We start from the raw sequence: 24431 nt of genomic DNA, 5'->3' as shown, positions 1-24431 counted from the left end.
TTGAACAATAATTCTTGCCAGAACTTGGGTTTAATCGTTTAGTTTATATACGGTTCCGACAAATGAGCAGCTTTTTAATGATAGAGGAACCTACGCAAAATTTCAGTTCGATATCTCAAACTGAGGGACCAGTTCACGTATATACAGGCAGAGAGATCAACTCAACTCATCACACTGATCATATATATTCTATATAGTAGATATACCTACTTTATAGAGTCCCCAACACTACCTCAGGATGTTACAAACTTAATATATAGTATGCTTCTAAGGCCACAGTAACCGAAGAAATCGTCATTTTTTGCTACTAACATTATATATTTAAAAACTTACTACTAAATTCATAAATATATATATGTAGACTTACAAGTTGATCAAATACATTCTAACTACTTGCTATGGCATAGTTTCGAAATAGGTATCCAACAAAGTGTCATTAACATGAACAAAGTCCCATTGCATTAATGGAAAATTCGTGCGACACCTATTGACTACAACATGTCTGGATGCGGGGCGAGCCTCCAGACAAAACAGTCTTTTTGCACCATAAACCAGCCACTTACGCCGACGATTGTAATACCATAATTGATTCTTATTGCCATAACTGCAATCATAAAGCAAGACTTGAGAATTTGGTTTATGGTCAGCCGTTTGTAGGCAATATTCTTCGCCACGCATACGCAGGTCATGGTCTTCACTTAGCGACCAGTCTTGTCTCCGACTTGGGAATATGCTTGTCGCTTCGCAATCTTTAACTCCAACGATTCTGTAATCGGGTCGGCCTAAGGTGTCGAGACAAAATTTCGGCGCGCCCACACTTCTCACCTGACCATAAGCGAAATCGGTGGTGCCTTTGGGCGGATATGTTTTCACCAAGTCAAAGGCGACATTTTCGATAAACCACTTGAATGACTTGCAATGCAATTTCTCACGCAAAGCGAGTTGCTTCGTTAAATCACCCGCATCAAGTTTTTCATATACACCGCGCGCATGCTTGTATAGATAGTTCTTGTAATCGTCCATCCACACCTCCGCAACGCGTTTGTAATTCTGCAAACAAACAATTGTACTATAGCAAATATATGTTTATTATAATTTCCAAGTCTTTCCATTCTCACCTTATGCAAGTAATCTTCTTTGCGATCTTCCGATACGCCAGTCCAATTTTCACTGCGAAAAATGTGACCGACACGCGAGCATGGCACGTCCAATAAACGACCACCACACATCCAAATCTTAAAACTCAACTCATACTGTTCACCACCCCAAATGTCCAAACCGTCATCATAACCGTCCAACTCCCAAAACCATTCCCTTGATATCGCGAATAAACCACCCGCCATGATTGGGTTCTCGAATGGTTTTGTGCGATTCTTCTTAGCACTTTCGAGCAACGGCAGTCGTTTATAGTCAAGTATCCAATCGAAAGCGCCACGTGCACCCTCATCTTGTGCAGTATACTCGAAAGTAGCGTCCTCAATCACATCGATCATGGGGCATACCGCGGTGCGTTTGTTCAAAACTATTTCATGCAGCAGCGGTGGCAACCAATTGTAATTGACCTCCACATGTGCGTCCATAAAAACCAGCACATCAGCGACAGCCTTAACAGCACCAGCTAGGCGCGCTGCGATGAGCCCTTGCCGCTTACGAAAGCGTAAAATTTCCACTTTAGGAAAATTTTGCTCCACATACTCGTCGAGTGGTTTTTTCAAATTAGTAACATCACTGAAATCATCGACGAGTATTATTTCTTTAATCAATTCGGCTGGTGTACGGTTGATGATGCTGTGTAAAGAACGCACCAAGGCGCTAAAGTGTTCATTGTAGAACGGTATTACTATACTGACGGTGGGTAAATCTGCGAAATATTTCAACTTTTGGCAGCTGTAAAGAATTTTTTTTAAATTTTTTTTTAATATTTTTCAATTATGTTATGATTGAATGGATATATAATAGAGGAAATGGACATATAGTTAATGATAACAAGCTCGTAATAATTATACGCGACAATTTTCAAGTTACTAACTCGGCTGAATTCACAGTAGCATCTTTTTAACCCGATTTTCTAAGACCTAGGACCTTCGCAGCCATTATAAAATGTTTCAAGGCAAAAAGGTAAAAAAAACCAAGCCTGACCAAATCAATAGCAAAGCCGAATCTCCATGATTCCAAGGTAATGCTCTGCATTTCATGGAAACAGATGGGCGTGTTGAGCTGCTAAAGCCCTGTGCCATTAATAGGGAATTAATAGGAAACGCTAATCATCAAATTGAAGCGAGCGATTGCTGAAAACCGGCCGGTATTTGTGACGTAGCATGACAACGCTCGCCCTCATGTTATAAAACCGGTTTCAAAACATCGACTGAGAAGTTTTGAAGGCTTTGTCCCTTCTGATTACTATTTGCTCCGGTCGATGCCGAACCCTCTCACTAAAATACAGTTCACAGGGTATCGAAATTTTGGCTTGATTCGTTCTTGGTCGCCATATCAATGCTGTCATTTTGAGATTTAATCCACAAATTGTCAGAAAGATAGGAGAATGTTATAGCTTCCGATGGGCAATACTTTGAATTGTACCATTATATACTGCAATAACTAAATAAGTCGATCAGATCTTTGGCGTAGGTGACATTTGGGTAAGAATCGTAAGGAACATTCAGCACAACTTAACATGCCCAAATATTCAGGAACGATATTTTCGACTTATGCTTTTGTTATCAGAATATCTGCTATCTATACCATTGACTTGGGTTTTCTAAAATATTTTTGATATTTTCGTCCCTAACAGTCTCATAGAGAAAGCCAACTGCAGAGCTCGGATAACTACAACACGAAATTTTAATGCTACATCTCACGTACCACAGGTCCTATAGCTGTGATATTTGAACTCCTTTTGAAGGTTAGATTGAACATTAAAACATAAGCATTCAATTCTAGTGGCGTCCTCTCGAAGAAAGGTTACAAAAGCCTCTGGTCTTGCCTGGGCAGTAGATATTTCAAAGTTTAATTACTCACCCCTGATCACGTATATCAGGCAACGACCGATTGACAGAAATCATATCAGACAGCAAAGCATTAAATCCGTTCTTCTTGCTTAATTCACGCTCTAACGTCCGCTTTGAAAGATTCGTTATATACGCAGGTTTCCCATGTTCGCCTAATCCACTTCGTGCTGCATCGCCCGCCATGGCTTCGACGTCATGCCAATCCTTTAGTTCTCTTTTGTGGCTTCGCTGCCAATACGGTGTTTTTTGTATTAATTCAATTTCGATCCCCTCCAGCGCTTCTCTTGTGTAGATCCATTGATTAACGAGCAGAAATAACGCCGCGCCGGTTATTAGAAATATTAGCAATCGTACGACATTTATATAATGTGAATAGCGCATTTTTTTTTGAGTGAAAAACATTTACTGGCTTTACTTCGACCGTCCAGTTTCGGCTTTACAGTTCTACAATTGTTCGGCAACTAAACGAAAGTAAATTCTAGTAGCGCTATCAACCTCATTCATTTATTTATTTAATTATTTTGTTTTTAGAAAATAACACCTGTAATAATCATAATTTCACCTGAACAAACAAAAGAGTAAGAGTAGGAAACAACAAAATCTAACGAAAAACTAGTTCAAATAGGTCAGGTCCCACGAAAATAATAGGCACATATAAAAATAGAAACACTTGTGGGTAATCCACGAAAATATTTCTTTCAAATTAAGTAAAAAACATTTCACAAATATACTCTGGTCTTATGTTTGTATGTAAGTTGTAAAAATTTGTGTAATTGCATATAATAAGAAGACACACACACATGTATGGCTTGTATGTTATTGTTGTTGGTAGTTACTGATCGGATATACCATAAATCTCTTTCCATGCCGTTTACCGTCAGTCTAGGTCATAACCAATACCCATCACCCAAACCGCCTACCCAACTAAGTACACTTTAGCCTCTCCAACCCTTTCTCTCCTCACTAGTTTTATGCTGTGAGAGAATGTCTGTATTTACACAGCTTCATTAAAAACGTTTTTAGCTCTTCTTCTTTTACGATAACAGTTACAGGTCAAAAGTGGAAGAATAAGAATTATGTATTAAAAAATTAGGTACACAATATTGACTTTATAGGGTACTCGTACAACAATTTCAAACCTTTACTTCCCTTGAGCTGGCAATTTAGTAATTAATGTAAACAAAGGTTGTTGACTGGGCTAAAAGTAAACAAAAGGGTCAAGGACATTATAAAATGTAAACAAAGGGGTCATTGACCGCGTAAATTATAAAGAAAAAAGTCATTGAGTCCCAATGTAAACAAAGGTAGTTGACTTAGCTAAAATTAAACAAAAGGGTTTTTGAACACATAAAGAGGTCATTGACCTCAAAATGCAAACAAAGATTGTTGTATTAGCTAAATGTAAACAACATAACCTGATAAAATGTAAACAAAGAGGTTATTGGCCTCACAACGTAAAAAAGCAGCATTGACCTCATAAAATGTAAACAAAAAAGTCATTGACCCCAAGTGTAAACAAAGGTTGTTCTATTGGCAAAATGAAAACAAAGGTTGTGGTCTTCGCTAAATGTAAAAAAGAAAGGGTAAATGACATTATAATATGTAAAAAAGAGGTTAATGATTTTATAAAATGTAAACAAAACTCCAATACTTTGTACATTGTAAACAAATGTTGTTGTATTGGAAAATTGCAAACAAAGGTTATGGACTTGATTAAATGTCGATTAAGGGTCGAGGAGCTTAAGATGTAAATAAAATAGCATACGTTCTATTTGTTTTTTTTTTTTTTTAGCCAATATCAGAACACTATAAGGTATAGCTGTCATACAAAGAGATCGCTCAAAATCCAATCCGTGCATGTACTTTTTGATTTGACAAGATATTTTCAAGAAATTTGACTTGGATTATTGTCCAAGGCAACACTACAATCTACGAATATTTTGTTTAGCTGAAGTTAACGCTTTTTTCTAGTTTATATTTTTTAATTAAATTAGCTTAAATAACCAGCGATTCCATTTGAAAAAATTTGATTTCCTTGATACCGTTACCAATCTGGAGAAAGGTCTCCAAAAAAAACACTTAAAAACCAAATAAAAAAATATTTAAAAAAATATAAACTTTTTTTTCGAATATGAAAAGCTACCAATGTTTGATTACATATTAAAACCACGCACATCTACATACAAAAACAGCCAAACAAATTATAAAAGGCTTAAGTACGTCGTTGCGATGAGAAAAATCTTTCTGCTTAAATTTAATTCAAATCAAACAACACAAAAAAATTTAATCACTATAGATGAATAAAGGTTCCTTTTAGAAAAAATTACGGATTCCCAAAAAAGTTGTGAATGAAAAACACTTTAAAAAATCAAAAATATTATTTCTTGGAGCAAGCCTACAAATACATATGTACATATGTATATATAAGAAGGTCGTGTTAAAATTTTTAGCAGCTCGGTCCAGCCGGACTGGAGAAATTTTACTCGCCGACTCTGACAACAACGTTTCGAGAAAAACGTGTGTAAAGTTTTGTTTAAAAAATTCTTACAAATATGCTCATATTTTCGAGACTATCCGGATCAACTTCAAATTTTGGAAGAATATTCTCAAATATAATATATTATGTATGTATGTATGTACTTTCGAGATAATAAGAAAACCAAAAATCGATTTTTTGAAATTCACAAGTGGATTAACACATAATTAAAAATAATGTTTTCTTTTGGAATGATGAACCATTTTGTTTATTTCAAGTTTTTTTCGTTTCTTTATCAATAGATACATATGTATGTATACATGTAAGAAATTTCGAATATCTTTCCATCATTTAATACAAATATACTTATTTACAAATCACTTCAGTTTCTAACCTTAAAAACACAGGTCTTACTATAATATGTCTATGCAAGGGTATAAAGAGTCATTATATTGTCACGCATTTAAAAAGATAAGCGCATTCTTCTTTGAATTCTTTTTTGTGCATAATTTTGATATGATTTCAAAAATGTTTAAACTTTTCTGAGCTAACTAATATTGTGCATATACATATTAATTAATACTTTTTTTTCGTATTTTACAAAATTGAATTGGCAAGGGCAGCTTGTTTTAAGAATGATAATTACGATTAAATAGAAATTATTAAATGGAAGTAGCTTAGAAAATGTTTTGTAAATTATATCAACGATAGTACAATAATAAAAATTGTATAAAAACAGTGATAGGAACGCCGACTTAAAAAAAAAACAAAAAACAAAAAACACATGAACCCGTCTGTCCACTGTTTACTTATACTATGACTGTTTTACAAACAAGATATTAGATATATTTCTAAATACGGTTTATATCTACTCTAGATCCAAAAATGGCAAGTTATGATTTTGATAGTGACTATGCATTATTCGGCGCTTGTACAAAAAACAAGTCTAACGCTGTGTTATTCACGTTACCGAAATTCCATTTCATATAGGGATCATCGGAATCGCAACGGTTAATATAAATTGCGCGTTTACTCGGTGCAGCCTGCAAGCAACGTTCACTGCCTTTACCAGCTATAAGCCATTTTTCAGCACGATCATAATACCAAAACTGATTTCCACCCATACCGTGGCAATCCCAAAGCCATACGGGTGCATTCGGCGGTTGCTGTTGCACATCTAAACAGTCGGTTTTGAAGCGTAAACGCAAATCTTTGTGCCAGCTTAAAGCCCAATTTTGATTTCTTTGCGGTTTCTTCAGATTCGGTGCACACGGATAGAGACCGATTTTTGAATGACGCGGTTTACCCATTGTATCCACGCAAAGCGTTGGCTCAGCCACACTTTGTATAGCGCCAAAAGCGTAATCGGGCGGCTCAACAGGTGGATATTTTTTAGGCAAATCAAATGCCACTGCCTCCATGAACCATTTGAAGGACTTGCATTTGAGTTTTTCACGTATCGCTTTTTGTTGGCTTAAATCACCGGGATCAATGTTTTCATATACACCCTGACCATGATCATATAAATATGTTTTGTATTCGTCCATCCATACCTCAGCGACACGTTTGTAGTTCTTTCATTAAATACAAAAGAGGAAGTTGCTTTAAAATTTCATAATGATAATAATTTAAGCTTGAATATTTCATAATATTTGTATGTACTTACTTTGTGCAAATAATCGCTTTTTCGTGGACTGGGTTGTGAAGTACGTGGCCCTCTATAGATGTGACCAACACGTGAACAAGGCGCATCCAAAAGTTCACCACCACACATCCAAATCTTGAAACTCAACTCATATTGTTCACCGCCCCAGATATCGAGGCCTTCATCATAACCGCCTAATTCCCAAAAGAATTCACTTGATATAGCAAACAGACCACCAGCCATAACGGGACTTCTAAATGGTTTAGTTCTATCCTCCAAATCTTCCGGTAACAATGGTAAACGTTTGTAATAAAACTCCCAATCGAAAGCGCCACGTGCACCTTCATCTTGAGCTCTGTACTCAAAATTACTGTGATCAATAACGTCGATGAAGGGGCAAACCGAGATTCTTTTGTTTTTTGCGATCGGCTCCAACAACGGTGGCAGCCAATTATAGTTTGCCTCAATGTGCGAGTCCAAAAAGATAAGTACATCTGCAGTAGCGTGGCGTGCACCTGCCATGCGCGCACCAATCAGTCCGGTACGTTCTTTCAAACGTACGATTTGTACCTTGGGAAAGTTTTCGGCCACATATTGTTCGAGTTGTTCGAATAAGTACTCGCGATCACTAAAATCATCCACTAGAATGATTTCCTTTAACAACTCTGGCGGCGAACGATTTACAAGACTATGCACAGAACGCATAAGTACACCCAAATGCTCGTTGTAGAATGGAATTATGATGCTCACTGAAGGTAGTTTAACAAGATATTTCTTATGTTTACATCTAGACGAAATTAGAAAAAGTATATGCATATAATAATATAATTAATATTGCATGAATGTCAAACAAAACTCACCCTTCATAACGAATATCAGGTAATGAACGATTTACAGAGATGGAATCGGAAAGTAACGCATTGAAACCATTTTCTAAAGACATCTTTTGCTCCAAATCCTTTTGCGATTCATCGTTTAGTGCAGCTCTTACGCCGCCTTCACCGAGTCCAACTCGTTTCTGATCGCGTTCCATAGCCAAAATATCATGCCAATCTTTTTTGAGATTATTTGGCATCAACAATTGACGGTTTTCTCTATCCACATCATTATTCAATCGTGGCAGTTTTGGTGCGTCAACTTCGCGTTCTGCTCCATTGCGCACATATTCCTCAGAATTTTTTTTATGCGCACGCAAATTTTCGGCACGGTTTGACGTCAAAATGGGCAATTTATTTCTATAGGGGCTTGAAGATATCCAACTCGTGATCAAAAGGAATAAAATGAATGATAAGATCAGCAATATTGCTGCTTTTAAAATCCATTTTACATTTCGACGACGCATTTTGTGTTACTAAATATATAAACGCACACGTTGCAATTAATTTTCCTAGTATTGCTTCAGTTTCTGCCTATTGCTGCGGTCCAGATACCAACACGGCAAAGACCCAACTATGCCACTTTATCTAAAAATAAAATAAAAAAGGTGTTTCAAAAAGAATGACGGACTTAGTAGCGTACACACAATATTGGCAAATAAATATATAGTACATACATACAGTTCATTTGATAACACAGTTGGTTTTAAAATATGGCAATGATTAATAAAACTATAATAACATATACATACATATATAGATATAAACCTTCAGAAGAATATAGCACAAACAGTTGGCAAAAGTTTTTACAGAAAGCGTTGAACATTAAAGTTGTGATAAAACTTAAAGACCAACAAAGTAAAGAGAAGAACAATTGCCAACTAAGCAAATGCCTAAGAACGCTCATTTACCGAGGCAAATAAGATAAGGAACATCCGGAAGTAATTGAAAATTGCTGATACGTATGTGCTCTATACCTACTTGCGGAATATATCAGGTTTTTTATTAAAAATTTTTAGTAATCAAACCACCTCTCGGTTTGATAAAATTTAACGCAGAATTAGGTAATTTTTTTACCAAAGAAAATTACATATAAAACAGAGCAAATGGATTTCTATATAACACTAGTGAAAAATTAATAGGTAGAAAATATCTTCAAAATTAGGAGAAATAAAATAAAAAGTTTTGCAGAAATTGGAAATTAAATGGAATTTTCTTATCTACAATAATAAATTTGGTTTATCAATCTTATGCACGCTTTTGAGTTATTACTATCAATACCCAAACGTGATAGGACCATCTTCATTTGTGTTTACGTTTACAAGTATTTTGTTGACTTCAGCACCATTTAAAACATATGAATACCTGGATACCATATACATACATATATGTGTGCGGAGATTTTTAACAGGTTTCCAAAATTCATCAGATATCTTACAGTGTATTTGAAATGTAGTAAATAGTTAAAAAAAAGATATAAAAAATAATTATTTGAATGCACGCAATTACTAGCTAAGAGTTAAATCGTATGTAATACCAAAATAACCACACTTTGTAATCTTATCGGATTGAACTGTCTTCAAAATCAAATATATTTATGCAAATGTATGAAAATTTCAGTAAGTCTTGTGCTATGTTAAAAATTTACCCAGGAGATCTTATCGAATTTGGCACCCAGCTTCTTCCGGTAGGTTGGCTAAATTGTTGTCGATTTCCTTACGCAGAATAACTAACTTTATTTTAATAAATGCATTATATGCTTTTCTGCAATATTTATTCATTCCCAAACCGCTGTGTCGGGTGAATATTGTTAATACGTATACCACATTAAAAAAATAAACAATTCCTGACAACCACTATGTAGCTACGTATTAAAAATAACAGCTGATATTAAAGCAAAGAACGTACGTATATAATAGAGAAGACAGAAAACGTATATTATAGAGAAGGCAGATAAAATACGGTCTCTGTGCGATATTAACGATTTTTATAATATTAATATTTGACATTAGAAATACTGTTCCACAATAATATTTTAGTTGTTTGATTAAAAAAGCAGTATAATCAAAAAATATTTAACACATTCATTAAATATACATATTTTTCAATTTAATACAACTAAAATGTTTTGAAAACTCTTAACAAAATGTGTATTAGGTTGTAGCAATTTACATAAATCATATCATTATTAGCGTTTTTAAATAAAAAGTAAACATTGTAAAAACATTCCACACATCACACAAAGCAAGGAAACACGAACATGTTGAACACAAAGAGACAGTTACTTACGTCGACGTAAACAAAGAACTATTATTATTATTAAATTCGATAGAAAAAAATCAAGGGCATCGCTACAAACTTACTGCCGTCCCTAAATAAAAGCGGTAGCGGCAAATTACTGTCAAAAATTCCTGATCTCCATAGATTTTATATGGCGATTTTGACAGCGCGCTTCGAAGTAATTTTTGTAAGTTTTCTTAAACATTTCTTGAAGATCGATGTTTAATGTTTTTAAAAATTACAGGAATTTAAGAGAGAACGATGAAAATATTGGAAAACCATTCAAAAACTCACCAAACAAATTTTCGTCGTCGTCGAATTTAAATCGTTATATAGGTGATAACAGTAAGCGGAAGCGAGAACAAATTTGAGTAGGACTTCGGGACATTATCGACATCGATCAGAAGAACATGATAAAATTTTGCTTCGAAAGTTCTAGTACTCGTTGAAAATCATGCACTAATTCCGTGAACGTTGGCTGCATTTATGTACACAATATGGCGAGTGCCATAAATAGCGCCATAAGGATAATGACCAAGTGTCAAATGGGGATTTAAATCAAAGAAATCTGCCACAACCCTAAATTAGCCTTCCCGGTTCCAGCAGATTTTATGAATTATAGTTTTTTAAATTATGTATAGTTCAGTTGTTTAATACATAAGAAATTTTCTAATATTTGCAACAGAAATATAGTTATTCGTATAGTATATAACTATACAATATTAATATTAATTAAGAATTTTTTTGTTTTGGCAGCAAACTTACTCTCGAAATTCAGTGAAATCTAAACAACTTTCACAAGCTCGCCGAACTAATTTGCGTCATATTAATAAGGAGCGAGAACAATAAAATTCGGGTGTGAATAAGGATTTCCTTGTTTTAAAAGTAAAACTAATTGAGCGAAATAATACAGTTGTACTTTTATTATAAATATTTAAGAAAATTAGAAAATATAACATTATTTTAATATTCTACATTGCACTACTCTCACGTTTCCTACGTTCCCGATCCTCCATTTTTCGTCGCTGAATGGCAAGCATTTTTTCACGCATTGCAATAAGTTCATCTCTTTGATTTGCTTTCACATTTACCCTTTCTGTTGGACTAGTACATGATATGGGATCCCCTTTTAAATTGTTGGTTTCCCCCGTGAGATTTTTCGATGGTGTTGCTTGCGTAATGTTTTCTGTTAAACTTACACGACGCTTTCGTACATTCACAGATTGTTTATTTTTCTGTGTCTTCGAAACAGCAATTTTTTCAGCTTGCGCGTCAAATTGTAGCTGTTTTACATCCTTAACGAAATGTTCGCTGTTCAACGAATTGGAAGAACCTTCTGAATCTTCTAAACTTACATTCGCAGATGTTCCAAAAGTTTTAATCTGATCATTTTTGAAATACTTTTCAAACAAAGCCACAAGCTCTCCATGGCGACGTTCCTGATTTCGCTCCTGAATGTCATTAATTTCCAACAGAGTATTTCGAATAGTACTTGTTATGGCTGCAATACCATCTTTACAATGGAGGCATTGTTTTTTAGAACATTCCAAAGAATTTATAACTTTTAATATATCGCTATCAATTTTGTCCATTGCTGCCATTGCTAAACGAGTACGGATAGGTTTTCGATTTACTAAAAAATAACTGGTATATAAATTAGTAGCAATCATATAAGTTTTCGCAATATTTTAACTATTACACAATCTATTCTGAGAGCATATCCATATTATATGGTAATATTTAGTCTCTTAAATATAAAATAATTAATTTTCGTCCAGAACTTACTCAACTTGTTTGTAATTATGGCAATTGTTTACGAATAACAATGTGAAAGCAAACTGCAAAATTTATTTGACAAATATGTTAGCGGCTTCGATTTTTCGATATTAATGTTCGGCCTTTCGTAATTCGTAGATGGCGCAAAAACAAATATCAGCTGTTTTATAATAACCTCAAAAACAATTAAAATGATCCGTTTAATGTTGCGGCAATTTAGGAATATCTCACATAATTATCCACCCATTAAACTGCTGCCATCATCGCGATGGATGCATACAACCAATAGTAAGGACTGAATTTCTTATTATATTAAAATTGTGTATAATTTTCATTGTTCTAGCACTTCTCCATGGTGAATATGAATGGCAAGACCCCAAATCAGACGACGAAATGTACGCAAAAGTTTACCGAAAACACCTATTTCTCAGTGTGATTTCACCTATTTTCGCCATCAAACTATATTAATGCTTAAAATTACAAAGTATTCGCTTGAACTCACACTGAGAACTTAAGACAATCACTTTGTACAATGAATTGAAAATTTGTAATAATTTCAGTGTTCGTGTTACGTACATCGACAAAGATGGTAAACGCACTGAAGTCAAAGGAAAAGTTGGTGATAATGTTCTCTACTTAGCACATCGTTATGGAATCGAAATGGAAGGTTTCTGACGACTAAATGAAAATAGTTTTATTGTATTACAATTATTAATTTACAGGCGCTTGTGAAGCATCATTGGCCTGCACAACTTGTCATGTGTATGTAATCGGAAATCATTTCGATCAATTGCCGGAAGCGGACGAAAAAGAAGACGACTTATTGGATATGGCGCCCTTCTTACGAGAAAATTCACGTCTAGGTTGTCAAATAGTATTAACAAAGGAATTGGATGGTTTACAATTGCAGTTGCCCAGCGCAACACGAAATTTCTATGTGGATGGCCACAAACCCAAGCCACATTGATCAACTGATCAATTGATGCATACTATTCAAAATGATGCTATTTTCCATGTGATTACCTGATAGATATAGAGCATTCACGCGCTGAATATCTAATATTTAGTTCTTACTTTCACCTAGCATGTGTAAGACAAATAATCGCTGTTATTCACCTACGAATATGATTAAAAAAATAAAATATGTAAATAACCATGAACAGCAGTGTGCTTTTTATGTGTTTTTTATTCAAATTAAAGATTTTCCACTTCACTTAAATAAGCTATATTCTTAGTGCCGTTGCAGAAATCATAACATAATAATTAAAAACTTGAATTTTAAAAATTTTGATTAAATAAAGTGTTAAATAGCCAAAATATCATTTGCAATGCACATACAACTAAAGCTTATAATAAAGCCTTAATTTACATCAATCTTACTCAAACTACAAAGTGACAATTGATTTAGTGTGCATTAAGCAACTTAAAATAATACAAAGTCTTACATAAACATTTGTTAAGTGTGGAAATTAAAAAAATAGACATCCATTCTTAATGTACACACTCTTATAATTGATACTAAGTTTTCTTACATTTTTTATTTTTAATGAAAAACGGTACAACAGCTCATTTTATAATTATGTAAATAATGCTTGAAAACAGAATTTAACATCATAATGGTTCACAAAGTAAACATTTAGTATAAAATTTATACATCTTGATTAAGTGGAATATTGATGTGAAAGCGTTGCATACACTCGTAAAATTTTGTTATACAATTTAACTAACACATTCTACTGTGACAATCATCAATTTGTTACCGGGCTATTAGAACCAGAACCCACACTCCTCTTTTCTTCGGTTTCTTGTTCTTCGTCACTTTTAAGTTCGTCTTTATCTATCTTTTCCTCTTTTACTTCCTTTTCACGTGATTGCTCCTCCTCAACAATCTCCTCTTTGGGTGAAAGATTTTCCCGTTTTTCACGTTCACTTTGACGCTCCTTAGCGTTTGCACCGCCACTTGTTCCATTCTTCTTTGAGCTCTTCTTAACCGCAGCTAATTCTTTTAAGAGACTACTAACTTTACGATTAAGATTCTCTACTTTCATATCATGTAACCTATCAACTTCCTTCAACTTGTTGCGCATTTCGATTTCCTTTTCGAAGTTCTTGCCTTTCAGCTCTGTCAACTGAAATAAATATAGCAACAATAACTATATTTCCATGAGTTACCACTCTCAAATGCTTACTAATTTATCTTTTTCCAATAATTCTTTATCCTTTTGTTGTAGACGTTTTTCCAAACTGGCGATACGTTCTTTTAAATTTGTCATTGCTACGACATGATCCGCTGAATTGGGATCAATTGTTATAACTGCTGGTGCTGCAATAGAACTTAATCCCATTCCAGAGCCGTTACCACTGCCACTGCCACCACTTCCGCCAGATCCTGTACGACTTATTTTTTCAGGCATATCAGTGCTTGAAGATGCAATAGCATTACTACTTCCACTCCCACCAACGGCGCCACTACTTTTGATATCAGCTGAAGGTCGAGACGATTTTTTGCCTGATGCTGAACTCTCGCGATGAGATTTCTCATGTTGTCGTTTTTTAGCCGATATTCGTCCTTCTTGTTGAGCCTTAAGTAGAGCGCGCTTAAATGAACTGGTACACAGCCAACAAAGCAATTTACCATTCACCTGCGGATAATAAAAAAAAGTTGGTCTAATTAGATATTCTCAATCATTTTATATGAATGAGTATAGTGTAAATGTATTTGAGTCTATGAACGCATACATTTCGGGAATTTCTTATACGCAACGTTCCTGAACATATTATTTCTTAAATTCATGAAATCGAATTTTTAATTATTCCAAGATTCAATTTAGATTTCACCGCGGAATTTCGCGTATATGAGGCGTTATTCCTTTTCTAACCTTTTTGTTCTCGTCACGTTTATCGAAAGCACATCGCTGTTTGCATTCATCACATTGTATCGGTGGGCCATATTTCGCTTCGTAGGTTGCACATCTATCAATCATTGCATTTACAGGCAAGGTACAGGAGTATTTATGGATATATGTTGCAGGAGAAAAAAGAAGAAGAAATGTTTGCGTTCATAAACGTTGCATTTGTAAAGGGATTGTTTTTAATAATCTACATTAGAGACTACAATCTTTGGTTTAACAAAGAATTAAGAGCTTAACAATTTCTATACAAAAATACGAAAGCACAATATAAAAAATGTGTGGGATACAATGCTTTAATCAAAGTAGTTTTTTTTATTCAACTTGATAATCTACAACGTTACAACGTTAAAATGAATATACAATTTACTCTTTATATACTATTTTCCAAACCCGTATCATATTTTTTTATTGTGCATCCATTTGAAATTATAAATCCGCTTTATATACCAAACTATATACTACATATAAATATAAGTCCCATGTATACCGACCTTATACATTTTGAGTTTCCGAACGCCGCTACAATTTTGCAACATTCACAGGCATTTGGTTTGCCATACTTGTTAAGACAATGCTCACATTTTTTACAGGCTGTCTGATTCTTGCTGCAAGTGAAAACATTTCTCATGTTTGTTTGTAAGAATTTTATATGTATATTGGGTTTATTGTAGTACTTACCTTGTTGGTTGGAATTCAGTGCGACAATAAGTACATTTAACAACGGAGCTATTTCCTCGGCAATTCTGAAAAACAAAGTTATTTGTCAAATATTGAAAATTGGAAAACCTTTCACTCAATAAAAAGCACCGTTGCTACTTTCACTATGCTATTTGCAAATGCGCATTTTTTAGCAATATTATATAGTTTCGGTAAATTGGCGTCACAGTTCGACAAAATGTTTGTCTACGTCATTCTATACACATTATTTTCAAAGAGTTTCAATTTCTTATTGTGTGTCACCATAAATAAATTTGATCTTCACCTTGCATAGCTGTTGACCTGCAGACAATTCCTCAAATGGATGTCTTGAGAAACATTTTGAGCAAGCAAATAACACAGAACTCATAATTTAGCACTATTTAAAATTTTTCAGCTGAAATAACTTATTTATAATAATTTATTTGCCGGCTTAGATTTCAACAAGTTCACTAAAATAATTATACTTTTGCAAAAGGACGCAAATCGCCAAATTTCTGTCAATGCAATTCATGGAAAATGAAAATGGCGTACAGTTTCGATGAAACGACATAGCACGCAGAGTTGCACAAGACAATTTTTTTTTTTTAATTTCTGTTACGAATTTTTAATAATTTTTATATCTATTACAATATCTATTATTTCCAGTTAACAGTAATATTTCAAAATTATAATTTTGCAATTCAATTATTTAAGGAGATTTGTTTAAGCATTTCCCTTGCAATAAAATAAAATACTAAAATTCTGTTATATGAAAATAAAATTACTATTGTCACCCGCTTTGATCTCCTTTTATCTTTTTTATGTTGGAGACCATAAGTATCAATTTTTTTATTACAAAAGTTCATAAACAATTAATAATGTATAATTCAATTATAATCGAAAGTGAATCACATCCGACACTTAAGAAAACTTTGAATTTCAAACTCTCAGTTTCTATGTAAGAACTTAAATATGGCCACATTGTTGTCAATTGGATAAGCAATGCTACCAACCTAAAGATGATTTCAAACAGTTGAATATTCAAACTGGCAGCAAAAACAATTTTATCCATCATAAACAAGACGCTGTACGACAATTTAGTTTTAACTTGATTTTAAAAATATTTACAAAACCTAGATTACAAAAAATACGAAATGTCAACAGAACAAACAAACATTAAAGTTGTGGTAAGAGTGCGGCCCTACAATCGAAGGGAGTTGGAACAGAACCAGCGCCAAATTGTCAAGGTTTTGGACAACAACACTCTGCTCTTTGATCCCGATGAAGAGGATGATGAGTTCTTTTTTCAAGGGACAAAACAGAACTATCGGGATATTACAAAACGTGTCAATAAAAAAATCAGTATGGATTTTGATAGAGTATACGATCCAGAAGCCACAAATCAGCAAATTTTTGAAGAATGCACATCACCTTTGGTTGCTTCAGTGTTGAACGGGTAAGCTGCGACAACTGTACATTACATTTTGAAACATGTATTTATATTTATTGCATTATTAGATACAATTGTTCCGTGTTTGTTTATGGTGCCACTGGAGCAGGGAAGACATTTACAATGCTTGGCAGTGAAACATGTCCTGGTCTAACTTTTCTTACTATGCGTGAACTATTTGAAAAAATACAAGTTCAAAGCACTACTCATAAATTTGATGTAGGCGTAAGCTATTTAGAAGTCTATAACGAATTAGTAATGAACCTTTTGACAAAAACTGGACCATTAAAGCTGCGAGAGGACTCGAATGGTGTAGTTGTTAGTGGGCTCGTTTTAAAACCAATTTATAGTGCCGATGAACTTTTACAACTACTGGCGCAAGGAAACTCAAATCGCACACAACACCCAACCGATGCCAATGCAGAGAGTTCACGTTCTCATGCTATTTTCCAAGTTCATATTCGAATGACAGATCGCAAAACGGGTACAAAACGCACAGTGAAATTATCTATGATTGATTTGGCTGGCAGTGAACGAGCCGCCAGTACAAAAGGAATAGGAGTCCGTTTTAAGGAAGGTGCTAGCATAAATAAAAGTTTACTAGCATTGGGAAATTGCATCAACAAATTGGCCGATGGAATGAAACATATTCCTTACCGCGATTCAAACTTAACACGTATACTGAAGGACTCCCTTGGAGGTAATTGCCAGACATTAATGGTAGCTAATGTTTCAATGAGTTCGTTGACATACGAGGACACCTATAACACGTTAAAAGTACGTACACTTTGTATACAAATATAATATTTTTTATTAATTAATGATGAAATGTTTTTAATATATTTTAGTATGCGAGTCGAGCGAAGAAGATTCGAACAACACTTAAGCAAAATGTGCTCAAATCCAATATGCCTAAAGATTTCTATATAAAAAAAGTTACAGAACTTATGGCTGAAAACGAACGTCTTAAAGCTAAAGTGACTCAGCTTGAAAAATCTTCAGAAGTCACCCGATCTTATGAAAGTGAATTGAAAGCCTGGTATAGCAAGATCGATGAAGTGTATTCAACTTTTATTAAAACACAGGAATATGTTATTGTCAATCAAAGCAAAATCAAGAGTATGAACTTTCGTGAGAAATTGAAGAAGGAAAATATAGCTTACAATACGCTGCTTGAGCGGAATTCCATTAAATCAGAGGAGGTAAGTGCGTTTAAAATAATAAGTTTCAATTCGATACGAAAACATTAGTGAGCCGAATTTATAGTAATTCTAGTGAAAAATCATTAATATTTATAATGTTAAATTGAAACACAGAAAACCAAATTTTTATGTGGCAACTTTAGTTATTTTTTATTACCGAAACAATTCAGTCTTAACGCTCTAAGCTTAATAATTTACCTACTATGATTCGCCAATTAGCTCTTTTTGTTTCGTTGCAAGTAATTTATCAGCTTCTGCTATGTATTTGTCAGCTATAGCGGTTACTTGTGTTTGAATAGCGAAAATATCATCTTTAGATATATCACTTTGTTTCTTTAATTTTTTTATAGTGTTATTTTGTATGTCTCGAATTAAATCACGATACTTGATGAAAAGAGTTTTTGCATTTTTCGATAGGTTTTCACGATGTTCCTTTGTGACTTTCGGTATAGGAATAAATATAGTAGTTCCATCCTGTTGTGGATTAAGATTCATGCCACTATTTGCAATTGCTTTTAAAACATCAGGTATAGTTTGAGGGAAAGCAATCATATTAACAACAATAGTTTTGGGATTTTTTCTTGAAATTTGTGCAAGTTCTTGTAACTCATGTTCAGCACCGTCGATATGCACACGCAGACTTTCTATAGCGCCTGATGTTGAACGCAGTGACAAATGTTTAACAAAATCGTCTCGCATCTGTTGCACTGCTTTCTGCATATGATCGTTTACGGCATCAAAATTTATAACTTCGCGAAGCTGTGCTTCATTGATTTCAACTTTCCCCGCTTTTTTACCTTTCTCCTTTTTCTTATCTTTGCTTTTTGCATAACCTCGTATCTGTAAGGTATTTATAAAGGTTGACTGTGCTTGTGGTACCCTAGCCAAGGGCAAGGCCTTAAAAGCATTGCTTGTGCCTGGGAAAATTGGAGAAAAATGTAAATTTCCTAAATGCAAATCACGCGTTGACAAATTCCGTAAAATCGAGAAAACTCTTTTTGTGTACATCTTTAAAATAATTCGCTTGATTTTATAGATAAAAATATTTCGAACTGATACTTTTATTGCTTTATCCAGCGATTATGAATTTTGACGTTTCAACAGATGGGCTGATCAGCTGTTAGCAACGTTTTTGGCAATTCTCTCTTTTTTATCTCTTATGTCTCAAAGGTATATACATATTTACAGTTGGACATCTAAAGAAAAATGAAGAACTCCATAATTGTCTTTATTTAAACAAAAAATTTTTTGCGTATATAAATATATGTATGTATTCTTCCGTACGGATTATAAAAATTCTTTTTTTTTTACAAAAGTAGTTATTTATGTACATAATTAACAAAATCATCACACTTACATATTTTTAAATGATAACAATAATTATTTTTCCATTATCTTGTATTATTCCTAAAGATGCTTACTGCTTCCACCTCTGGTTACAATAAAGAAATTGCCAGGCTTGAAGAGGAATCCATGCGCTGGCGTCGAAAGTTACATGATGCAAATAAGGATCTAGAAAAACTGAAGAAGGAAATAAAAGAATCTAAATATGTTGAAATTTTGAAAAAATATGAAAAAGGGAAAGACTTGGAAGTGCGTCATTCAAAACAAGATATTAACATCAACCACATATCCGGCATAAATGCTGAATTTTTGCGGAATTCAGATAAACTGCGCAAAGCTTTTGGTATGGCATGCGAATTACTACATAAGTCGTATGATGATCTCAGTACAAATATGCAAGATAAATACGAACAATTACAACATTTTATAAAAACACATGCATATTTTGGTCAAGAGGATTACAAAAAGGACAGCGATGAAGATTTGGAAGGTCCAACACTAAAGATAACAAATGGAAAACGGTTACATAAAATTGCTAACACTGATGGGCCCACATCCACAAGCACTGTAAAAAGACCTCGTTTGCAACGAACAGAGTTGACGAATGACTTTGACTTAGATATTATGGAGGACACGGATTCTGATGACTGCATTAGTAATTTCAAAAAACCTACAATCAAACATACGATTATGGATGAAACACATGTGTTGTCGTGCGTCACAGATGATGAGTACAGTACGAGTACGGATGTGAGTGCGAAAAAGTCAGTAGCAGAAAGCAAGGAAACCAACAGCTTAATGAGAAAAAAGAATTTTGTTAGTAATATATTATCGGAGCAAATAGCTAAAGTGCCAACGAACAACAAGGATCGAATGAAGAATGGTGGTTATTTATTGCAATAAATTTTATTTAAAATAACTTGACTTAACAATTTTTTATTGCAGTATTGTTGAAATCAAAGACATTTAATCATCATGGGCTTTTAAAGACTGTAGCGGCTGGCGTACAAAAGGAAAATAAAAAATTCAGTCCTGGTTGCGTACGTAAAAGTCCGCGTAGTATTATGGTTAAATGTAAGTATTAAAATAACATACTGTAGTGGAATCTTAACTAAATTTTATATATTTTCCAGCGCTTGCGACAACAGCGAATATTGTGAAACGACAAGCAGTGCGCACAGCTAATAGCAATGATCCTATCGTTCGAATAAATCGCGCTGCCTCTTTTCGAGTTAAGAAATAGTTTAGTTTACACTTGACATTCACTCCAAATCTATGTATTATAGTTTACATCCTCTATATTGCAAGTAATCATATACTTATACATACTTACATACATATAGACATATATCATTCAGATACATTGTATTTATATCAATATATTTAAATCTAAGATTTTTAACTGTAATGTTGGAACAATTACATCAACACAAAACAAGCAGCTTATTGGTGTGAAATATTTCCAACTAAAAACACAAGTCGAAGATAAAATTGTATTTGTGAAAATACGACATTTACATGTACATACGTATATTTCTGTGCTATACTCCAGTTGCAAATAAATTTAGCTTTAATTATACATGTATATTGCTATATTCATCTCGTGTGTGATACTCGCGTTAATTATATTTATTGCTATATTCATCTCGTCTGTGGTATTCGTGCATATTATAAGGTGGTCGAAAAGCCGTACCCAACGCATTGGCCGCCAACACCGACACAGTATTAACGATAAAATATAAAAGCATACCAAGATTAAGGGCCAACAGCAGTGAAACTGGTAGAGACGCCGCAACAGTGCCAACACCGAAATGGTTCATATCAGAATGCAACGTATGCGGTGCAACGACATACGGGTTAAAGTAACCGAATTCATTTATAGGCGATTTTGTTTCAGCTAATTGATTTTTATAATTAACTGATATACGGTCCCAAGTATCTTCATTCCGACGGATTTGTGGACTATTGATGTTGTGCTGTTCAATAAGCTCGTTTTCAACTCCTTGATTGCTGTTTGAAGGATTAACCGCCATGAGTTTATATCGGCCACCATTATCATTCCCAATAGGTGCTTTAAGCGAATACGGCAAAATGGAGGCTTCAGCTGGCGACACATTTTCAACATCAACGACTTGAGTCAAGGCGGTCGTAAGCAAAGCACACAAGTAAAATATTAATGAAATTAAATGGAACATCTTAGTCACTCGTTCACTTCTAAAAATAGTCTCATCTATTTACACAACGTTAAGCTTTTATATACAAACTTATTGTCATTGCAATTGGTTGTGTACATTAGAGTGACAACATAAACGTTTTACGTGAACATTTGGGTTGAATGATTTTCAATGGAATTCTCTTTTTCTGCATACAATATTTTACATTTATTATTGTCCTCTAAATATTATAATATAACAATGCGAAGTACAACCAAATAACAAGCATGCATACGTACATATAATTATCATATATAAACATTGTAAACGTTTTTAAATCGAATGTGTAGACTCAAAATGCCAGTTAAACACCATAGTGATTGAATGCTTTTGTTCTCTGTGTCATTAAACCGGTAACATAAAAACGGCTCTACGGTTATTTAATTTGTTGTGCTTTTAGCACTACCAGTGGGCTTTCAATAACACCTTTACTTTGTATCAATTTAAGTTCACACTCTTGTGCAGTTACTTTACGTTTGCCGGACAAAACTTCTTCGGGCATGGATTCAAGTGTGCGTTTTATTACAGCTTGCAATGAGGCTATCGTTTTTTCAAAAGCGACACCCAAATCATTCGTGGAGTGACTGTGTGCCAGGAAAAGCGAAGCAAAGAGGTCACCAGTGCCTAAAATTGTAGCAAGAATTAATAATATTTGCAATTTTCAGTTATATTTTTTACATCATTTACAATATTTTAACATTTTTAACCGTAATTACCTGTAAATGATATACCGTTTCCTTGACGTGGAATATTTATTATATAGCGGCTGCCGTTTTTCTTGCTTAGAAAAGCACGTAACTCGTTTTCTCTTCCTAGCTCACTGCTAGAAATCACCACTGTTTCGATACCACGGTCATGAAACCATTGAACCGCCGACCAAACATCATCTTCGTTAGTAATCTTTTTTTCCGTTAGCAATTCTACTTCATATTGGTTTGGAGTTATTATATCGGCAAGAGGTATAATTTCATCGCGATAAATTGGCAGTAAATCTTCAGGTACATACATTTTGCCGTTATCGCCCATGACAGGATCACAAACTACATTTAGTAATATAAATGTTAAATTCATTTAAACATGCTTTCAATAAGACATTTTGCTGATATTTAGATATAGCTTACCATATATCAAACGGGGGTTGATTTCCCTAAGCTTTTTTACAATATAAGAAATTCGTTTTAAAAATGACCCATTACCCGTATAACCCGTTAGTAAATGAGAGTAAAATTGTAGCAAGTTATTGGCCTCTAATCCTTCAAAGAGTTCAACTAAAAAAAAACATAAGTATAAATTTCACTTTGAACTTTTTAAGGGATAATTATTGCGTACCAAGTTCCTTTTCTTGCAATATTTGCCCTTTAATGGCTTTGTAACCAGTGTGATTAGATAACTGCACAGAATTTATAGCGTCAACTTCAAACCCCAATACCTATAAGTTTATAAATGTTTACTCAGCAATTATAAATACTATATACTGTATATTGGTCATATATTTTACCTGTAATGGGAATGCTGCACTCTTATTCCCGACATAACCGTGTACCACGTGACTTTGTATAGAGAGAACACGTCTGTCCAAGTCTGGTTTACTCATTTTGATCTTGTATGAATAAATATATGCAGAAATGCTAAAATTAAGTCAAGATATTTTTAACTGCTTTTTTTATGGAAACAGAAACCGTAATATGTATGCGCTTGATGCGAGTGAAAACAGCAACTAACAACTTTTGCGAATGGACAGTCCGATATATGTACATATGAGCTTATGAGTAAAATGCAATCAACGACTTTTGAGAATAAGAAAGTATACATATATAGAATTTTATTTATATGAGTACCGTGCTGTAAAATCTGATAATTACACTTACTATATCACTTGTTGTATCTTATCAATTTAATAATAACAAATTATCTCCATCCCATACTACTCTTTAGTCTTGGTTTAGTGTTCAGTTGGTTGTAGTGTTCTTGGGATTTGTATACCTTTATCTTTTCCTAAGCTAAAAATTACTCGTAACAAACCTTAGTGATCGTGAAAAAATTCATATTATTTGCATATGAACATGTATTTTTTTAAAACACAATAAAACATTGATAAGAGAAAACAGCTGATGAAGTATACTCTTCACTTTTATTGCGCAAAAAATTATAGGGTTATCGGCGGTATTTTCTCCAATTTGTAAAACAAACGACTTATAATTGATAAATTACTCACTGCTCAAAAATATTTGTTTTTCTGTTCGTATTTATTATATGATAGTTATATATGAGTATATATATTAGTTAGTTCAGAAACCCATATACTGGATCCTATGGGTAATTCACATAGAACTTTCGCTTCGCTTTGCTTCAGACATTTGGTTTGACAGCAAAGTTCGATGTATGCTTTTGTATGAGTACGTTCACATCGAAAGGGAACGCAGGAAAGCAAAGCAAATTGTGGGCAACTTTTATCTTTTTACGCTTTGTTGACATTTTTATGGCTTTGTTTTCTTCGCTTTGTTGTTAAAATATAAATTTTCAGGCAGACCGCCGAAAGTTGAATGTGGTTGGGCCATTAGCGTTAATATCC

The 24431-nt window shown here is 33.9% G+C and overlaps 8 protein-coding genes and 1 long non-coding RNA gene across 12 annotated transcripts; 3 read left to right on the top strand and 6 right to left on the bottom strand.

The window, feature by feature from the left end:
• Positions 1 to 381: 381 nt before the first annotated feature.
• Positions 382 to 4791, bottom strand: LOC126761306 (N-acetylgalactosaminyltransferase 6-like). The gene is made up of 3 exons (XM_050477360.1): positions 3019 to 4791; positions 1119 to 1887; positions 382 to 1050 (listed from the first exon to the last, which is right to left on the bottom strand). The coding sequence occupies exons 1-3, from the start codon at positions 3408 to 3410 to the stop codon at positions 397 to 399; spliced, it is 1815 nt and encodes a 604-aa protein (XP_050333317.1). The 5' UTR covers positions 3411 to 4791; the 3' UTR covers positions 382 to 396.
• Positions 4792 to 5723: 932 nt separating this feature from the next.
• LOC126761305 (N-acetylgalactosaminyltransferase 6) lies at positions 5724 to 9880 on the bottom strand. The gene is made up of 4 exons (XM_050477359.1): positions 9653 to 9880; positions 7990 to 8592; positions 7151 to 7916; positions 5724 to 7058 (listed from the first exon to the last, which is right to left on the bottom strand). The coding sequence occupies exons 2-4, from the start codon at positions 8469 to 8471 to the stop codon at positions 6396 to 6398; spliced, it is 1911 nt and encodes a 636-aa protein (XP_050333316.1). The 5' UTR covers positions 8472 to 8592; positions 9653 to 9880; the 3' UTR covers positions 5724 to 6395.
• Positions 9881 to 10336: 456 nt separating this feature from the next.
• Positions 10337 to 11258, top strand: LOC126761335 (uncharacterized). The gene is made up of 2 exons (XR_007667355.1): positions 10337 to 10471; positions 10529 to 11258. It is a non-coding gene; the product is annotated as an uncharacterized LOC126761335 (long non-coding RNA).
• On the bottom strand, positions 11186 to 12101 carry LOC126761321 (uncharacterized). 2 transcript variants are annotated; one of them, XM_050477378.1, is made up of 2 exons: positions 11984 to 12101; positions 11186 to 11928 (listed from the first exon to the last, which is right to left on the bottom strand). In XM_050477378.1, exon 2 carries the CDS (start codon positions 11883 to 11885, stop codon positions 11256 to 11258), a length of 630 nt encoding a protein of 209 aa, XP_050333335.1. In that variant the 5' UTR covers positions 11886 to 11928; positions 11984 to 12101; the 3' UTR covers positions 11186 to 11255. The 2 variants fall into 2 exon arrangements, with proteins under 2 accessions (XP_050333335.1, XP_050333336.1); XM_050477379.1 differs by having other exon boundaries at positions 11186 to 11917.
• A 92-nt stretch (positions 12102 to 12193) lies between these two features.
• Positions 12194 to 13220, top strand: LOC126761327 (adrenodoxin-like protein 1, mitochondrial). The gene is made up of 4 exons (XM_050477387.1): positions 12194 to 12348; positions 12404 to 12455; positions 12621 to 12727; positions 12783 to 13220. Exons 1-4 carry the CDS (start codon positions 12252 to 12254, stop codon positions 13025 to 13027), a joined length of 501 nt encoding a protein of 166 aa, XP_050333344.1. The 5' UTR covers positions 12194 to 12251; the 3' UTR covers positions 13028 to 13220.
• Positions 13211 to 16202, bottom strand: LOC126761311 (protein FAM76A). Its single transcript, XM_050477365.1, has 6 exons — positions 15955 to 16202; positions 15651 to 15715; positions 15464 to 15577; positions 14940 to 15033; positions 14250 to 14702; positions 13211 to 14189 (listed from the first exon to the last, which is right to left on the bottom strand). Exons 1-6 carry the CDS (start codon positions 16036 to 16038, stop codon positions 13809 to 13811), a joined length of 1191 nt encoding a protein of 396 aa, XP_050333322.1. The 5' UTR covers positions 16039 to 16202; the 3' UTR covers positions 13211 to 13808.
• Positions 16203 to 16722: 520 nt separating this feature from the next.
• On the top strand, positions 16723 to 21225 carry LOC126761303 (kinesin-like protein KIF18A). The gene is made up of 6 exons (XM_050477357.1): positions 16723 to 17106; positions 17169 to 17877; positions 17949 to 18302; positions 19716 to 20529; positions 20592 to 20720; positions 20780 to 21225. Exons 1-6 carry the CDS (start codon positions 16805 to 16807, stop codon positions 20887 to 20889), a joined length of 2418 nt encoding a protein of 805 aa, XP_050333314.1. The 5' UTR covers positions 16723 to 16804; the 3' UTR covers positions 20890 to 21225.
• Positions 18426 to 19419, bottom strand: LOC126761317 (ribosome-recycling factor, mitochondrial). The gene has a single exon (XM_050477374.1). The coding sequence runs from the start codon at positions 19308 to 19310 to the stop codon at positions 18504 to 18506; it is 807 nt and encodes a 268-aa protein (XP_050333331.1). The 5' UTR covers positions 19311 to 19419; the 3' UTR covers positions 18426 to 18503.
• A 772-nt stretch (positions 21226 to 21997) lies between the features above and the next one.
• Positions 21998 to 23975, bottom strand: LOC126761315 (pyridoxal kinase). Of its 3 annotated transcripts, none has more exons than XM_050477370.1 (6): positions 23882 to 23975; positions 23358 to 23459; positions 23189 to 23288; positions 22981 to 23127; positions 22576 to 22899; positions 21998 to 22483 (listed from the first exon to the last, which is right to left on the bottom strand). In XM_050477370.1, the coding sequence occupies exons 1-6, from the start codon at positions 23903 to 23905 to the stop codon at positions 22236 to 22238; spliced, it is 945 nt and encodes a 314-aa protein (XP_050333327.1). In that variant the 5' UTR covers positions 23906 to 23975; the 3' UTR covers positions 21998 to 22235. The 3 variants fall into 3 exon arrangements, with proteins under 3 accessions (XP_050333327.1, XP_050333328.1, XP_050333329.1); XM_050477371.1 differs by lacking the exon at positions 23882 to 23975 and adding an exon at positions 23728 to 23875 and having other exon boundaries at positions 23358 to 23487; XM_050477372.1 differs by lacking the exon at positions 23882 to 23975 and adding an exon at positions 23728 to 23875.
• Positions 23976 to 24431: the final 456 nt, after the last annotated feature.

This window comes from Bactrocera neohumeralis, chromosome 6 (assembly GCF_024586455.1).
Source record: "Bactrocera neohumeralis isolate Rockhampton chromosome 6, APGP_CSIRO_Bneo_wtdbg2-racon-allhic-juicebox.fasta_v2, whole genome shotgun sequence".
Classification (NCBI taxonomy): Eukaryota; Metazoa; Arthropoda; class Insecta; order Diptera; family Tephritidae; genus Bactrocera; species Bactrocera neohumeralis.
This window is presented reverse-complemented; position numbering and strand designations above follow the sequence as displayed.

Excerpts from the sequence above, each read along its gene's own strand:
- LOC126761306 (XM_050477360.1), bottom strand. The coding sequence starts at position 3,410 with ATGTTTTTCACTCAAAAAAAAATGCGCTATTCACATTATATAAATGTC. Across the intron at positions 1,888-3,018 it reads CCTGATATACGTGATCAGGG|CTGCCAAAAGTTGAAATATT; the intron begins GTGAGTAATTAA and ends AATTCTTTACAG. Across the intron at positions 1,051-1,118 it reads AAGAAGATTACTTGCATAAG|AATTACAAACGCGTTGCGGA; the intron begins GTGAGAATGGAA and ends GTTTGTTTGCAG.
- LOC126761305 (XM_050477359.1), bottom strand. The coding sequence starts at position 8,471 with ATGCGTCGTCGAAATGTAAAATGGATTTTAAAAGCAGCAATATTGCTG. Across the intron at positions 7,917-7,989 it reads CCTGATATTCGTTATGAAGG|ATGTAAACATAAGAAATATC; the intron begins GTGAGTTTTGTT and ends AATTTCGTCTAG. Across the intron at positions 7,059-7,150 it reads AAAGCGATTATTTGCACAAA|AACTACAAACGTGTCGCTGA; the intron begins GTAAGTACATAC and ends ATTTAATGAAAG.
- LOC126761321 (XM_050477378.1), bottom strand. The coding sequence starts at position 11,885 with ATGGCAGCAATGGACAAAATTGATAGCGATATATTAAAAGTTATAAAT.
- LOC126761327 (XM_050477387.1), top strand. The coding sequence starts at position 12,252 with ATGATCCGTTTAATGTTGCGGCAATTTAGGAATATCTCACATAATTAT. Across the intron at positions 12,456-12,620 it reads CCCAAATCAGACGACGAAAT|TGTTCGTGTTACGTACATCG; the intron begins GTACGCAAAAGT and ends TAATAATTTCAG. Across the intron at positions 12,728-12,782 it reads TTATGGAATCGAAATGGAAG|GCGCTTGTGAAGCATCATTG; the intron begins GTTTCTGACGAC and ends ATTAATTTACAG.
- LOC126761311 (XM_050477365.1), bottom strand. The coding sequence starts at position 16,038 with ATGAGTTCTGTGTTATTTGCTTGCTCAAAATGTTTCTCAAGACATCCA. Across the intron at positions 15,716-15,954 it reads CAGGTCAACAGCTATGCAAG|AATTGCCGAGGAAATAGCTC; the intron begins GTGAAGATCAAA and ends TTTGTTTTTCAG. Across the intron at positions 15,578-15,650 it reads ACTGAATTCCAACCAACAAG|CAAGAATCAGACAGCCTGTA; the intron begins GTAAGTACTACA and ends TTTCACTTGCAG.
- LOC126761303 (XM_050477357.1), top strand. The coding sequence starts at position 16,805 with ATGTCAACAGAACAAACAAACATTAAAGTTGTGGTAAGAGTGCGGCCC. Across the intron at positions 17,107-17,168 it reads GTTGCTTCAGTGTTGAACGG|ATACAATTGTTCCGTGTTTG; the intron begins GTAAGCTGCGAC and ends TTGCATTATTAG. Across the intron at positions 17,878-17,948 it reads ACACCTATAACACGTTAAAA|TATGCGAGTCGAGCGAAGAA; the intron begins GTACGTACACTT and ends AATATATTTTAG.
- LOC126761317 (XM_050477374.1), bottom strand. The coding sequence starts at position 19,310 with ATGTACACAAAAAGAGTTTTCTCGATTTTACGGAATTTGTCAACGCGT.
- LOC126761315 (XM_050477370.1), bottom strand. The coding sequence starts at position 23,905 with ATGAATTTTTTCACGATCACTAAG. Across the intron at positions 23,289-23,357 it reads GTGCAGCATTCCCATTACAG|GTATTGGGGTTTGAAGTTGA; the intron begins GTAAAATATATG and ends ATAAACTTATAG. Across the intron at positions 22,484-22,575 it reads AAACGGTATATCATTTACAG|GCACTGGTGACCTCTTTGCT; the intron begins GTAATTACGGTT and ends CTACAATTTTAG.